The sequence below is a fragment of the Pyrus communis genome, chromosome 10 (genome assembly GCF_963583255.1).
Source record: "Pyrus communis chromosome 10, drPyrComm1.1, whole genome shotgun sequence".
NCBI lineage: Eukaryota > Viridiplantae > Streptophyta > Magnoliopsida > Rosales > Rosaceae > Pyrus > Pyrus communis.
In genome coordinates, this window is record NC_084812.1 from 21,536,914 (window position 1) to 21,552,794 (window position 15,881).

Below are 15,881 nucleotides of genomic sequence, written 5' to 3' on the forward strand. Positions count from 1 at the left end.
GTGATTATTGTTCAAGGAAAAGTAAATTCTCACTAATAATTCATCATTCCAATTTCACTAAGTTGCGGAATTATTGCTCTCAGTTTGTAAAAGTAGTAAAACAAAAAAGAATGTTACAAAACATATAAATTTAAATGGGAAATTGAGAACCTAGAAACTTTGAAGGATCATGACTAAGCAAGCATGGCAACAATATGTCTATTGAAGCTAGTTAAGAACTGTGGTGTAAAAACTTGAGGAAAGATTTTTGCATAAAAGTTTAGTGGAAAAGTGATAATATTCGCCAACCATTGGTTTCAAGTGAAAAACCAAGCAATCCAACAAACCTCGAATGTACTTACGTAGTCAGACAAACATCTCGAGCTATCGAGCACATACGGTACTTAGGTACAATGGTTACACTTCTCATGAGTCCTTAGTAACATACGTAAGTGTGCGCGCACATATCTATCTATATATCTAAGTAGATATGTTACTCTAATTCAGCAATAGCTTCTAACTGAATGTTTTGATTTCTTGCAGGTGTAGTTGCATTTGTTCGTGCAGGACCTGTAGATGCAAAAGGATTGGGAGGCATGGTTAAGTTTTCTCCTCCTTCTAGCATTTGAACAACTTCTTTCATGGAAGGACGACCTGCTGGGTGCCACTGGATGCACCAGAGCCCTATAATTGCGAGTTTCTTTGGTGTTTTACCATCTCCTTCCTCCCCAAGATGGATCCGTAGGTCATCTCCTTCTTCTAGAAGATTATAGATCCATTCTGGATAGTAAATTTCAGTTGGGATTGCTGAGGTTGAATCAATATTCTTCCTTCCCCCTACCATCTCAAGCAGCAGCATTCCAAAACTATAGACGTCTGACTTATAGGACACATTTCCAAAGTTCCTGGAGAACACTTCAGGTGCAATGTAGCCCATAGTCCCTCTAGCTGTAGTCATGGACACTATGCTTTGATCCTTAGAACACAACTTGGCCAAACCAAAATCAGAAATTTTTGGAGTGAAATTGTCGTCTAATAAAACATTATGAGGCTTGATGTCGAAATGGAGGATTCGTTGATCACATTCCTGATGAAGATAATAAATTCCCTTGGCTATAGCAAGAGCAATATCTTGCAACTTGTCCCAACCAAGAAAACGATTGTTATTGTCTGCCAATGAAATGAAATCGTGCAGTGAACCATTGGCGAAGAACTCATAAACGAGAGCTCTGTTAAACCCATCAGCACAGAAACCAACCAAACGAACCAAGTTGACATGGTGGATACTTCCCATCATTCCAACTTCCTTTATGAAATCTTCCCCATTTCCGTTGGAACTATTGAGAACTTTTACAGCAACAAAGCATTTAGAAGAAAGTTTTCCTTTGAAAACAGTTCCATAGGCTCCTTGGCCTAACTTGTCCTGGAATTGGTTTGTGATCCTCTTAATATCTGCATAGGAATACCTGCTTGGTTTGTGAGCGTTGTAATCTTCTAAAAACTTTTCAATCTTCAATTGACTCTCCTTTTCTTTTCGATTAGACCTATAGACACGATAGGCTGCAACGACCAGTAGTAATACAACAAATGATCCCAGGGTTGTACCTGAATCAAACAAATCCTTGAGTAAATAATAATATTCCCGACGGTCTAGCTAGACATGAAATAAAATAAAAAGCCGTTAGACTACTCACCTGCGGCCACTTTTTTCCTTCTTAGACCTGAAAAAAGCATTGACAAATTTAGTAATAGTGATGATCTACTGCTCGGACAAATTTAGTAATAGAAGAAAACAAATTACTCTTTGCCTAGTCATTTGAAATTCATATCAAATGCGTTGCATCTAGTTATTTGAAATATGTTCAGTCGGATGCTTGGTAGATAAGTAAGCAGCAAGTGCAATAATATAGCAGAATATATGTAAAATAAAACCAAGATTGAAAATATAGGCAGACTTACTAGGTTTGCTCAAGGGAACACATTGAATTTCAGTGTTGGTGTGATTGTACTTGATTCTACACTTGTTGCCCTCTGCCTCACACTCTGTACAATTTGGTTTCTTCCATTTCAAATTAGTACCCTCAAGACCATAATAGTGGATCTGTGGAATCGACAAAACATCGTACATCTTTGTACACGACTCTAGGAGCGGATACTGCGTAGTTTTGCCGGAAGATTCAATGGCATAAACTCTGTAGCCAGGGCCACTAATGCAGGGGACCTTAGCACCTTCTAACTCTCTTTCAGCAGGGCAGTGGAATAAGGTAGCGTTGGAAGGCATGGATTCTTGGAAGTAGAATTGAGAGGCTGGCAATGAGATGTTGATGTTTAACAGCAGGCAATTACGCGGTTGATGGACTTGGACTTCCTGACGCTTGTAATCTATGCGTTTCACCAAGAATTTCACCACTACCACTCGGTGCTCCTGTCCGTAGTCACCCTCATTCGCATGGCAATCAGATGTCGGACTACAGTGATGTCCACGGTGAAACAGAATATGGATGGCCTCGCCATCATCCCCGCATTTGGATTTTTCACAAGCATAGGCATTCTGGGTTGCTCCGAGCAATGTTAACAAAGTCATTGAGAATATGCGAACCCAAGAGAGATTGAGCTGTAGCTGCTGCATTTCTGAGGTATTTTTTTTCCAAGCAGAAGAACAAATAAATGTTAATAGTTTAGCACAAAAGTCTTTGTACAGTACTTGACCATAAAAATGTAATTGATCTACGGGTTTACCCCAAAGACCACGTCACGGAAGCCTAGAATGTATTTACTGTTTTGGTCAATACTTAATTCCACAGCGGAAAGAGAGAGTCATTCCCCTTTACCTTTACACGTGTAAAATCTTTTCTTGTGCTTATATATAAATTATTTGTATTGTTACGCACTTTCTGTGTCAAACCTCGCTGATATTTTTCTCCATGGGAATGAGTGGAAGGTCCTCCTCTTCCTCCTCCTTGTCTATGCGGTTTTTAATTGCAGCTTTTATTGTTTTTAGCTTATCCCCTCAATCCATTTGTAACGCCACCCGGCCAAAGTGTACCTCTTCCTGCGGCCATATCCGCAATATAAGCCACCCTTTTCGACTAAAATGTCGTACCCTTTTCGGCCACTGCGGCGACTCACCATACACTCTGTCTTGTGAGAACAACAAAACCATACTAAACATACCTTTATCTGGCGATTTCTACGTACAGGCAATCAACTACCATAACCAAACAATCCGAGTTGTCGATCCAGGCCTTGACAAGAGCAATTGCTCCTCCCTTCCTCTTCATTCTCTGTCTCTTCCTTATCCGTATTTCCATTATCGGTATCTTCCTTATTGGTATTTCAAAATTCCGACGACACCTGGGAATTGTACAGCATCATCAACAGATTCATCAGCGATATGTACGGAAATTGGCGCAACAAATTTAACATTTTTCAAGTGTCCGCGTCAAATGAATTCATCTCTTTACGTGGACGCTGCTCCATGTTTTCCTGTTCAATCTGCTTCTACTTCATCTTCGTCGATGTCGTCATCCCAACCAAAATCGTATGGCTATGTCAAAATTGGATCTTTAGAGGTAGGTCAGATGAAGGAGGGTTGCAGCATAGAGCGAATGACTTATGCCTACTTGTTCGACGGCTACAACGCTTCTTATAAATCCATACACAATTCTCTGGTTTATGGATTTGAGCTTCAATATGACCCTTATTCCTGGTTGTGGAATTACAGGTGTTATCCGCAGAGCGTTCCAGGTGAGTAAGGAATAAATCTCAATTTTCTTTTTTACTTCATTATCATCTTTTGTAGGAAATTCATTCCTATAAAATAAATAAAATTAAAATTAAAAGGGAGTTTTAACGAAAGACCTATAATACTGTTCACTTTAACGAAAAACTACATTTTTACACTAAAAGGTCTATCCTGATACTATTCACTTTACCCTTTATTTTGCCCTTATCGTTAAAACTTAAAGTTTTCAAGCCTTTTTCATTAATTTTCCTAAACTAATATTGCAAGGCCATGGTCATCCTTTGTCTCTTTTTTGGTCATCTTCAACTAAAAGAGCTAAATAGATAGCTCTGTAAAAAGTTATATTTAAATAAAAATGTTAGGCTAATTTCATATAACTTCTTCAATTGAAGAGACTAAACATAGCCATTTAATAATTTATTAGTTTTAAACTTATATTTTAAATTTATTGGTTAATTTAAGTAAACTACTTTTGGATGTTTTTAAAACTAGTCATTGAATTTGAATCAATTATTGTAACTAAGTAGTTGGGCACCAAAAAAGGCTAAGAAGGGGGCTACATTTGACCAGTATGTCATCTTTTAGCTTGTGGACCATTAGAGATGACGAAATATGTTAGACAAAGAAATAAAAAGTTTGAGCAAGTGATCATTTACCACAGTGGTGAAAATATATTATGCTCTTACATGATAACATGAGTTCGAATTCTGTCAGTGGCTAATCTAACATTTACCTTACTAACGTAAAAAAAATAAAAAAATAAATCAAAGTTTGAAATTTTAATTTAAAATCAACGGGTGTGGACCCCAAGTATTTTACATTTTTCCCTCTTTGCCACTGCAGGTTTTTTCCGATTTCTATGGGCACGGAGTCCAGGTAAGAGATTTATATATGGGAGATTATATGACATTTAATTTATCCTCTATTTCGAGAGTTCTTATATTGCTTTTGAATTGGTTTGACCCTTTGGCTTACACCCCTTCATCAAGAGGTGCTACTTCCTAAAGAACGTGTCTTTTCAATTTGAATTGATATCCAAATATTCAAACATGTTGTGAACTCTAAGAACATTTATAAAGAAGATGTTAAATCCAAAACATCTAAGTATTTTAACAATACTTTATTGTTGTAGACTGTAGTCATGTAAGTGTCTGAAAATAGTATAATATTAAATTATAAAATAATAATTTATTTTATTTATTATTTATAATCTCTCCTATTTTCACTCCCTCTCCTGTCCCTCATTTTCTCCGCCACTATTCCTCCCTCATCTCAATTCTCGACTTCACTGGATCTTCGAGAGCAACCCCGTCGTCAGTGGTCGCATGGCCACCGTCAACATCTCCACCCACACCTTCGAGGCCGGCGCCTCCATTCTCCACTCCAGGAACTTGCACGCTTTGAACTACACCAATCTCCTCAACCTCGTCGTCAAAAGCCCCTCCCCCTCTATTCTGCGCTTCAAATCAAAGCTTCCCTTTGCTGATGAGAGTGTTTTGGTTTCCAATTCACTCCTCATGCTCTTCAGATACGGCTTCTCCCTTGTCAGGATGGACAAGGTTGTTGAGGTATAAAAGTAAATAAATAAAAGGTTTGTTTTTTGGTTTTAACTTAGGGTTTTTTTTTTTGTTGAATTTGGTAAATTTCTTTGTGTGGTACAGGTAAGATTGTTTGGCATCTTATTAATTTATTGGGTGTTAATTTGGTGAAGTCCTTGCCTATGAGAATCATCAATCCTGCTACTGAAGAAATCATGGTCCTTTTCTCACCCTAAGCATTTCTGTCAATTAAATTAATTTCTGGGTTGTTTTCTAAATTTAATTACTGTTTAATCATCGCATTTGATCGTGTGTAGGATCTAGAAGGAGGAGAGGGATAGTCGTTGGTGCAGTGGTGGTGGTGGTGGTGGTGTTGAGCGGGAGTGGGATGGACGGCGGCGGTCCTAGGGGTCTGATGCGGGGGGAGAACGAGGGAGTAGGAAAGAGATCCTTCCATTTTGTTGCAGGGACAAGGACTCATTTTGAAAAACTAACGAGGGTGTAGGAAAGTTTCATTAAACATGCACTGTTGCTCTGCATGTTTTGGAAAAGGGCTAGATTTTCAAAGCTATGTTTTGCTGCATGAGCTTTTAGTCTTTTTGTTCACCCTCAATTTAAAAAAGCTGGTTTTAGAGTGTTTACCAAACACTAAAAAGACCCCAACTTTTTTCTTACCTGCATTTCTTTTTTATAATTTCAGCTGTACCAAACTGGTACTAAGAGCCCCAGACTTTCTTTAATTACACTATATTTTTGTTACACCTTACAAGAGTGGTATTTAATCAATCACATAAACATGTACCTAACAAATAATATAGTGCATCCTCTATGGATATGAAAAACTGCAACAAATTTCAATGTTAATCCAGGTGTGCGTACGTAACTACCTCCAGGGTATATGTATGATGGCATATCTATGATGGCTTAACAGAAATTTTTATCTATAATAATGCTTTGCACTTCGAAAGCTAGCTAGTTATTTCTCTTTGATTTTGTTAATATATCTTCTTGTATTTCTTGGGTATTTAATGTTCTTCGCAATATTCACTTTGCAAAGTTCAAGCTCTAATCAAGTTTGTTTTACTCTTCGTTCTGTTCTAAACGCAGGTGTTACATTTTGTATACTCTATTATTTCGGTAAGAGCTTTGCTGATATATATGATATCCAATATTGAGCATATACTTTGATCCAAGGCAACAAGTCAATTTCGTTTCTCATGATGTTTTTTGTGATTTACTCCAATGTTCAGGACTATTTGCTGGGGCAAAATTTCTATTTGGGGCACCATTCGTGACTGTGTTTTTGATCTATACATGGAAAAGAAGACATTTGTCAATGTACAACTCCATAGAAGAATTTTTGCATGGTGAAAAGAATTTATTGCCAATAAGGTATTCGTACTCGAACATCAAGAAGATGTCTAACAAATTTAAAGAAAAACTTGGTGAAGGAGGGTATGGATCAGTATTCAAAGCAAGGTTACGGAGTGGACGTTTTGGGGCAATTAAGATGTTGGATAAGCCCAAAGGCAATGGACAAGATTTCATCAGCGAGGTAAATACCATTGGGAGGATTCACCATGTTAATGTGGTTCAGCTTGTTGGTTATTGTGTTGAGGGATCGAAGCATGCTTTGGTATATGATTTCATGCTCAACGGATCTCTTGATAAATACATTTATTGCAAGGAAGGAAGTATCCCATTAAGTTGCAAGACAACGTACGAAATTTCTCTTGGAGTGGCTCGAGGGATTAAATATCTACATGAAGGTTGTGACATGCAAATATTACATTTTGACATCAAGCCTCACAACATTCTTCTTGATGAGAATTTCATACCGAAGATTTCTGACTTTGGGCTTGCAAAATTATACCCGGTAAATAATAGCATTGTGTATCTAACAGCGGCAAGGGGTACAATGGGATACATGGCTCCTGAGCTATTCTACAAGAATATTGGCGGTGTTTCATTTAAAGCGGATGTTTATAGTTTTGGAATGTTGTTGATGGAAATGGCAAGCAGAAGGAAGAATTTGAATGCGTTGGCAGAGCATTCAAGTCAACATTACTTCCCTTCATGGGTTTACAATCAATATAATGAAGGAAAGGACTTCGAGGTGGGAGGAGTTGTAGAGGAGGAAAAACAATTAACAAAAAAAATGATTATAACCGCCTTGTGGTGTATACAATTGAAGCCAAGCGATCGGCCTTCAATGAAGGAAGTCCTAGAGATGCTGGAAGGAGATGTTGAATTACTTCGAATGCCTCCGGAGCCTCTTCTATATCCACGAGAGATGCCCGCAGGCGCTCCTAATGGTAATCTGAATCCAACATATTCCAAGGCGGAGTTAACATCTTCTTTGACGGGCAGGTGAAGACACGCAACTAGCATAGGCTCTGTCAGTTTGAATCTCAATGCAATGTTTCTGGTTTTGTAGTAGTACTGTTTGCTTGTACATTGAACGTGATGTTAAATATGTTTAGTACGGCATATTTTCATGATTCCAGGGATAAATAATGACATGTTTGGTACGTTACTTGAATTCAACTTTTTTAACTCAAAAACAATTTTCAAGTTTTAGATTTTAAAAATTTATTTGGACTATTTTAAAAAACTGAACTCAATACTGACTTAAAAATATAGTTTATTATCTAAAAACATAAAAAGTGAGTTTTTAGAGTTTTTAAATTTAAACTCACTTATTTCTTTTCTCTTCCTCCTTCCCTCTCACTCCAAATCTCTCTTTTCTTCTTTCACTCTTTTTTTTTTTCACCTTTTTCGTCTCTTCTTCAATCTGCTCTTTTTTTTTTTTAGGTTCTTTCTCTCACTCATTTTCCTCTCTATCTTGTCCGATCCTCTCTTCTTTCTCTTTCCTTCAATCATCTTTTACTTTATTTCCTCATCTCTCCTCTTTCTCCCTATCTTACGATCCCCTCTTTTTAAATCTTTTTGTCTAGTTTAAGTTGTAAGATTTAAAATTTTTAAATCGCAAATCAATCAAGTTTTTGAATCTTAAAAAAAATTACTTTTAAGAAATGTTAAAAGAAATGTTTTGATAAATGATAAAAACATTTCAAATAAGATACCCAACATGCCCTAACATATTTCATGAAGGACACCGTTGTATGATTCATGAAGACGATATTTTCTAATTTTTGTTCCAAGAAATTATTGGTTGTGATGATTGTTCGCTCGTGCTGGTAATTCTGGTTCTCGGGCTCATGCCGGCTGCACTTACATAGCTCTGGTTGTTATTTGTTAGTGGAGGGAGGGACCTCCTTGGTCAATCTTCAAAACCCTTTTCTTTTTTATTTTTGTTTCTGTGACTACAGCGATATATTTACACTAAGTGAGGGAGGTTAGTTTAGGCTACATAATGGACAATCTAATTTGGTATCGAATTTTCCATCTACGAGATTCGGACCTAAGATCTTTTACTTACAAGTAAAGAGGAATATTATTAGACTATAGTACGGAGTGGCAATATTCGAAACCTTTTAGTTTGCCAAGTCATTTCTTGGTCAAAAGATTTTGCAGAAAGTTAAGGTTTTACCACAAAACTAATTGGCAATATGAGAGTAGCCTAATTACTTAAGCACATGTAAGGTCCCTTTTTCCCCCGACGTGGAATGCAGTCTCAAAAAATTTTCTGTCTGAGAATCCTTCCTTTACTATTTGAAATGCTGCCTGCTTTGTACTGCGTAACCAGTTTATAGCTTTGGTGGAGGACTCAGCCTCCTCGTTATAATTTCCTAAGAATCTTGAACGTAATGTCTATCACTAGCTGGAGCATCATTGTAATTGTAAGCCAAAGGGAAGATTTGTTGATCACGTCCTTGGTGAAGATATTCAATTCCTTTGGCAAATAGCTAGATCTTGCAGCTTATCCCAACCAAGAAATTTTTTGTTATTGTCTGCTGATGAAATGAAATCATGTAGTGATCTAATGAACAAAAGCTCGTCTAAATCCATCAACGCAGAAGCCAACCAAGGGAATAGCATGGTTGATGTGACCCATTGTTCCCACTTTATTTATGAACTCTTACGGATCTCCCCTTCCAATTGTATAACATCATGTGGTTTACCACATCGTTTTCGAACACACTAAAATATCTCTCTTTCCTTATAACTATTGAGGACCAGCAAAAGATAGTTTTCCGTTAAGGTAAGAGATCCTCTCCGGATCTTTTCCACCAAATTCACCCTATCAATCAATCCGAGCCCTTGAAATTTTGATCAAACGGCTAAAATTATTATAACTTTTAAAGATGCCTTCTGCTTTTAACCGTTGGATCAAATTTTAAGGATCCGGATTGATTGATAGGGTAGAGTTGGTGAAAGGGATCCGAAGATGATCTCTTTCCTCTCTTTAAAAACAGTTCCTAGGCCTAACTTGTCTATGAACTGATTTGTAATCCTCTTAATAACTTGTCTATGAACAACTGTTAGGAAGTGTTGTTAATTCCTCTATGCAACAGAGTAGTCTGTGGAGTTCTCAAGAAATGCCATTAGTGGACCTGTATGCATTGTTCAGACAGCACTCAACAGACCTGAATAATAGTTTTGTAAAAAGGCCAAGCACTGGACATCATTGTTCCAACTATAGTAATCAGCGTGAGGGGAACCTAACCTTCCCATTAGAAAACACGTCAGTCAGAGAGCCTGGAAAACATACTGAACCACTTATGGGAAATAAGAGTGGTAGCATAAAGCATGTCAATAATGTCAGTGAGCTCAGCAAAAATCTATCAAAGAAATTTCTGAGGCAATCAAGGAACGAGGGATGAACATCATGCTACCAGAACGGATCCAGGTCCTCTACTATTAGTATTCAGTCCAAGACTTCATGCTTGTTCATTAAATCGTTAATTTTCTCCAGATAACATCACTTGATAGGTTAAGACTATCCCTTGCGATAACACTGGTTGCACAATGTTTGTAGGAATTCCAAAACCGACTGGTTAAAGAACATGGAAGCATCGATCTGGAATGGTTAAGAGATGTTCCCCCTGATAAAGCAAAGTAAGTCATTCCACAATTCATTATCTTGTAGAACGTTACAGCTACCCCCTTTATGCCATTAACAAGGCCATTATTCATCAGGTTTTGTATACAGTTATCACTAATGATTTTCCTGCAGGGATTATCTATTAAGCATACGAGGCTTGGGCTTGAAAAGTGTGGAGTGTGTCCGGCTTTTAACACTTCACCACCTTGCTTTCCCGGTAACAATTATGCGACTACTGAATACTAATTATGTTACAAGAGCCTGGGGACATCTTAAAATCAATGAAATTATATATGTTCTTTGCTCCATATAGGTTGACACTAATGTTGGAAGGATAGTTTGGTAAATGAATGCTTACTTTTCCAGTACTGGAAAATGCTAACCGTATTCCCTCTAGGTACCCAATGCTGGAATCAATTCAAAAGTATCTATGGCCAAGATTATGCAAAATTGATCAACGAACCCTGTAAGCTCATAGCTTCATAAACTTTTCATATAAATTTAAGAGCGCTACTTTCAAGTGCAAAAGTTCATGTAATTTTATTTATATTTGTCGACTTATGCTTTTACTGATTAATTGACTATTGAACCATAGTTATGAGCTGCATTACCAGATGATTACATTTGGAAAGGTATGTATGCTGTTTCACCAGTTAGAAATATTATCTTTGATTAAACAAAAATAAATTAAGTACCTCATATTTTGATCGTTATGCAGGTTTTCTGCACAAAGAGTAAACCAAATTGCAATGCATGTCCAATGAGAGGAGAATGCAGACACTTTGCAAGTGCCTTTGCAAGGTTTGAACTATAATCTTTGATAATTTACATATATATTGCTGCCACTGTGCAGGAAAAAAATACATCGTAGCAAGTTATCAGAATCTCCAGATATCTCGAGACACGGGATTCAGGGTCAATTACATAATAATCAGAAATTTATAAGGAACTAAGAATTGTAGATAGTTTCATGGAGAATCTATAGTTGTATAACTCTACGTTTCACTAATCACGTGGAACAATTAAGAGATTGTACTGAGAAAATTGATACCAACCATGTTTGGTGCAGTGCAAGGCTTGCCCTGCCAGGTCCAGAAGAAAAGAGCATTGTGAATTCAAGTGTTCCAATTACAGCCGCGATAATAGCTGTCACTCCCATGTCACTGCCTCCAACTGAAATCAACTCACTCCAGATAGCAGGTGTTGAGATTAACAAGTGTGAACCAATCATTGAGGAACCACCATCCCCAGAACAAGAGTTCACTGAGCTATAACAAAGTGACATCGAGGACTTGTTCTACGAGGATCCAGATGAGATTCCTACCATCAAACTCAACATGGAACAGTTTACATCGACATTACAAAACTATATGCAAGAGAAGATGGAGCTTCAAGAAGGTGACATGTCCAAGGCTTTAGTTTCCTTGACTTCGGAAGTTGCTTCCATCCCTACACCCAAGCTAAAGAATGTCAGTCAACTACGAACAGAGCACCAAGTGTAAGTACATTTCATCCCATAGTCACAAACCCACATATTCCTTGCAAAACACTGAACACAAACTGAAATATAGTAGGGCCAAAGTCCACAGCATGTTCAATCTAGGAAAACAAACTTAGCGTCGAAATTTTGAATTCGCCACCGTCAGAATTCTTGCAGGAATTTCAACAACTCTCTGCCTGGAGCCATACGTTCTGAGTTTTGGCACCCATACCTATACAAGCATGTGTATACAGGCATAACTGTAAATCCTCTGACACCCTTATACATTCTTTGCTGGTATAATGCAGGTATGAACTACCAGATTCACATCCACTCTTAAAAGGGGTAGGTTAAAATTATATATATTATATCTACAATACATGAAGCGTTCTAATTCTCAATTAATCACCATTCAACTTTACAGATGGACAGACGGGAACCAGATGATCCAAGCCCTTACCTTCTTGCTATATGGACACCAGGTAAGCTCCAGACATAAAAGAACTGAGATACATTGTTGAGGATCTTGAGATCTATTCAAATTTAATGCATTTGATTCGGTATGCCAAGTTAGAACTTGGGATACAGATGCATGGATGGCCTAGCGCTAGCTAAATTTGACATCAGATGAATGAAGTCGAAATATTGTACATCTTACTAAGTGATACATTTATTTTATTTATATCAGGTGAGACTGCAAATTCAATTCAACCACCAGAAAGGAGGTGTGGCTCCCAAGACCAACACAAATTGTGCAATGAGAAGACATGTTTTTCATGTAATAGTATAAGAGAAGAAAATTCACAAACAGTCAGAGAGACGATTTTGGTGAGAAAAATTGATTGTTGTAATAAGTCAAAGACAATAAACTACATACATCTGTTTACCGAAATTTAATTCAACTTGTTGCAGATACCTTGTAGAACAGCAATGAGAGGGAGCTTTCCACTCAACGGCACATATTTTCAAGTTAATGAGGTAAGTCTTATTGAAACTAATCTCCTTGAAGTTTATCTACAGAGCACAGTCTGGACAAAATTAAAAGTGGTCCAGAATCCTGTACTCCACTTCTGTAAGCCAGAATGTTAGAGCCATTACTTCCAGATTTATAAACAAAGTTCTATCACGATGCAGATGTTCGCAGATCTTGAGTCTAGTCACAACCCAATAGATGTTCCAAGGGGGTGGATATGGAATTTGCCAAGACGGACCGTGTACTTTGGAACTTCTGTATCGACAATATTCAGAGGTAAGTGATATTAAGATACCAGCGTTGCGATTTTCACATCCCATTTAGAGATGTATACTTACAACGAAACTAATTATGTCCACCAGGTCTATCAACAGAGGGAATTCAATACTGCTTTTGGAGAGGTATGTGATACTAACTTCAGTTCTTCATAATACTTTGCGATAACTATCATGAGTTATCTTCTCAGGACTAGTTATATAACAAAGGTATACTTACCATGGTTTAAGAAAAAGAAAATGTAAATGATAAACTTTGAACTAATTTGTAATTTTTGATGAAAAGACAAATCATTGATAGTGCAATTATATGTAATTAGCCAGAGGGTCATTAAGATACTTGACTGATGATTTCTCGAGTCCTGAGTGTCTTCAAAAGAAGGGGAAATAAGAGGGAAAGAAATCTGACGAAATTTTGGTGCGACTGTTGAAAACATTGTATTAAAAACCGGTGTATGTAATTTAGCTGTACAAAGTGACAAACAAATTTACTTATTGACTGATTGATTTATATGCAGGATATGTGTGTGTGAGAGGATTTGAAAGAAAAACAAGAGCACCACGACCCTTAATGCCCAGATTGCATTTTCCTGCAAGTAAGTTGACCAGGACAAAAAATGAAGGGAAGAAACAGCATTGATCATGGTGCAAAGAAGATTTTCATCACACGACTGACTGTGAGAAGAACAATGACTAACAAATTCTATTGCATTCAATTATTTTTCCTCTAGATGAGCGTTGACTATATGACAGGCAGGCAGCTGATAGCAAAGTATCATGCACAATATGTGAGATCTCATGATCAGTTGATTGTAGCCTGTATGTGCATTAGTATTTTTCAATAAATGCCCAAAAAAGAGCAATCCTTCCGAAAAATGTCGCATTGTCACTATCCAAAAGAAGAAGATTTCTTCGGCAGTCAATAAACAAAAAGAAAAATTACATGTATGGATGCGTGAATACAGAATATACATTAGATGAAGTGATACAAAGCGGAAAAGGCAAAAGACTGAGGTAAACGAATTATCACAAGTACAGCCGGCCTATACTTAAACAAGAATGCCGTGTCGTCCAGCGGAGCCTAGAAGAAGGTGACATGGCCAGACAGCTGACTCCTTTTCAATAGAAAGGAATAGCCAAACCAAACCAACTGGTAGGTCAATCTCAGAAATCTTATCCGCCAGCAAACCGGAGACGCAATGCAGAATTCAGAAACATATTTTAATCCCTAATGCCAGTCATTTCCACATTCTTCTTCTTAAGTCTTTTCCCACTATATGGGGTCGGTTGTGGGGGGATGCAACATGAGGACTTCCCAAGAGGTCACCAATTCTAGTACTACTCTCACCCAAAACTCGCTTAACTTTGGAGTTCAGATGCGATCCGGTGCATGTGAGTTGGTATGATCTCATCTTAAGGATTCAACGTAAGATAGGAGTGCCGGTCGACTACCTGACGCCCTCCTCCTCCTCCTTTATCTGGGCTTGGAACCGGCAATGTAAGATAAACTTACACAGATGGAGTTCCAGTCATTTCCACATTGCAGAAGAAAGTGTACTCTCAGTCGAAATATTCGACATGCTAACAATCTTTTGCTTGTATTTTAAATCCTAGATATCTGAGGTCGTCAAGGGTATGAACAAAGTTACAGGTCATATTCAAATCATACAGAAACTCGACTGTTAAAAAAATCTGAAAACATTTAGAACAATTTCTACACAAAAGAAATATGATTAAAGAATTTAATCAAATATTACACTGCTCAAGAAGGCTTCGATTCATTTAACAACCAACGTTTTAAATGAAGTTAGCTGCAACTATACTAATATTTCGAAGATAGGCAGCCACAACGTTGTAAATGACATTTACCTGCAATTGTAGAATGATGATGATGAAGAAATCCTCTCAAGCTTCTATTACTACATTATTTTAAAGCTGATACCACTCACAGTACTTCCGTTGAGCTAATATACCTCAAATAAAAACCTGCCTCCAAGACATTAACTTAAAATGGCATCAAGAATAATAAATGCAATTACTTTAGTCTAAAGTAGGAGTGGAAATCGCACTATTCATATGAACAGTGTTTTGGACCACATTTCAGTTTATTTACGAAGTTGCCACTGTCTCTCTCTGCCGCTGATCTTGATGCCGCGTGTTGATGATCGTGGAAAGGCAGGGTGCGATCGTCACTTTACCATTCTCTTCCTCCCCTCTTTCTCCCTCAGATCCCATTCTCTTCATCATTCTCTTTCTCTCTCCCTCAGTTTCAATCTGCTCACCTAAAATCCCCAGATCGAACATCATCCATCTCAAATAAAAAAACCTTCCCCCTTTAAAACCTATAGAATCAGCACTTATGGAATAATCATGGATTTTGTTTAGGTAATTTGATTTTTTTCCTCTTCTGTAATTTGTTTTTGTTAGTTTATTGTACCTGAATTTTAATTTTTCTGTTTTCTGACTTGGAAGAGTCGACCTTCAGGTGATAAAATCATGATGTGACCATCACATCTCAAAACGATGAAATCGCACAGGGCTTTGTTGATTTCTGTCAACTCCGACCACGACCAGTGTCGGGTAAGCTATCGACTACCCCCTCTTCATCTTCTTTTTCTTCTTGTGCTTCTCCATGCGCATTCCAGTTTGACTGTTTGTGTTTTGGATGCATCTTGATTTCCTTAGTATGTTTAGACGGTTCGGATGCGCCTAATAAACCAACCTAATTTGCCTCGCGCGTTTAGTCATCTCCTTCCTTCGTCTATAACCTCACGCAGAGACAGAGTTCCCCCAAAACCCTAAACGCCCAAAGGTAATTTTGTTTAATTTTTCAATTAGTTTTAATTATCTGGCGAATCCCTAGCATAAATTCATTCTTTTTCT

General features: G+C 37.5%; 2 protein-coding genes, 1 long non-coding RNA gene and 2 pseudogenes across 3 annotated transcripts; 3 read left to right on the forward strand and 2 right to left on the reverse strand.

Moving 5' to 3' along the window:
* Positions 1-417: 417 nt before the first annotated feature.
* LOC137748894 (rust resistance kinase Lr10-like) lies at positions 418-2,759 on the reverse strand. Its single transcript, XM_068489088.1, has 2 exons — positions 1,931-2,759; positions 418-1,600 (listed from the first exon to the last, which is right to left on the reverse strand). Exons 1-2 carry the CDS (start codon positions 2,606-2,608, stop codon positions 473-475), a joined length of 1,806 nt encoding a protein of 601 aa, XP_068345189.1. The 5' UTR covers positions 2,609-2,759; the 3' UTR covers positions 418-472.
* Positions 2,760-2,851: 92 nt separating this feature from the next.
* LOC137747991 (LEAF RUST 10 DISEASE-RESISTANCE LOCUS RECEPTOR-LIKE PROTEIN KINASE-like 2.1) lies at positions 2,852-7,798 on the forward strand. The gene is made up of 2 exons (XM_068488110.1): positions 2,852-3,726; positions 6,432-7,798. Exons 1-2 carry the CDS (start codon positions 2,904-2,906, stop codon positions 7,634-7,636), a joined length of 2,028 nt encoding a protein of 675 aa, XP_068344211.1. The 5' UTR covers positions 2,852-2,903; the 3' UTR covers positions 7,637-7,798.
* Positions 4,872-6,171, forward strand: LOC137748895 (uncharacterized). Its single transcript, XR_011070126.1, has 3 exons — positions 4,872-5,292; positions 5,386-5,480; positions 5,580-6,171. It is a non-coding gene; the product is annotated as an uncharacterized lncRNA (long non-coding RNA).
* A 1,966-nt stretch (positions 7,799-9,764) lies between the features above and the next one.
* On the forward strand, positions 9,765-13,748 carry LOC137747992 (transcriptional activator DEMETER-like; annotated as a pseudogene).
* Positions 13,749-14,292: 544 nt separating this feature from the next.
* Positions 14,293-14,412, reverse strand: LOC137749073 (5S ribosomal RNA; annotated as a pseudogene).
* Positions 14,413-15,881: the final 1,469 nt, after the last annotated feature.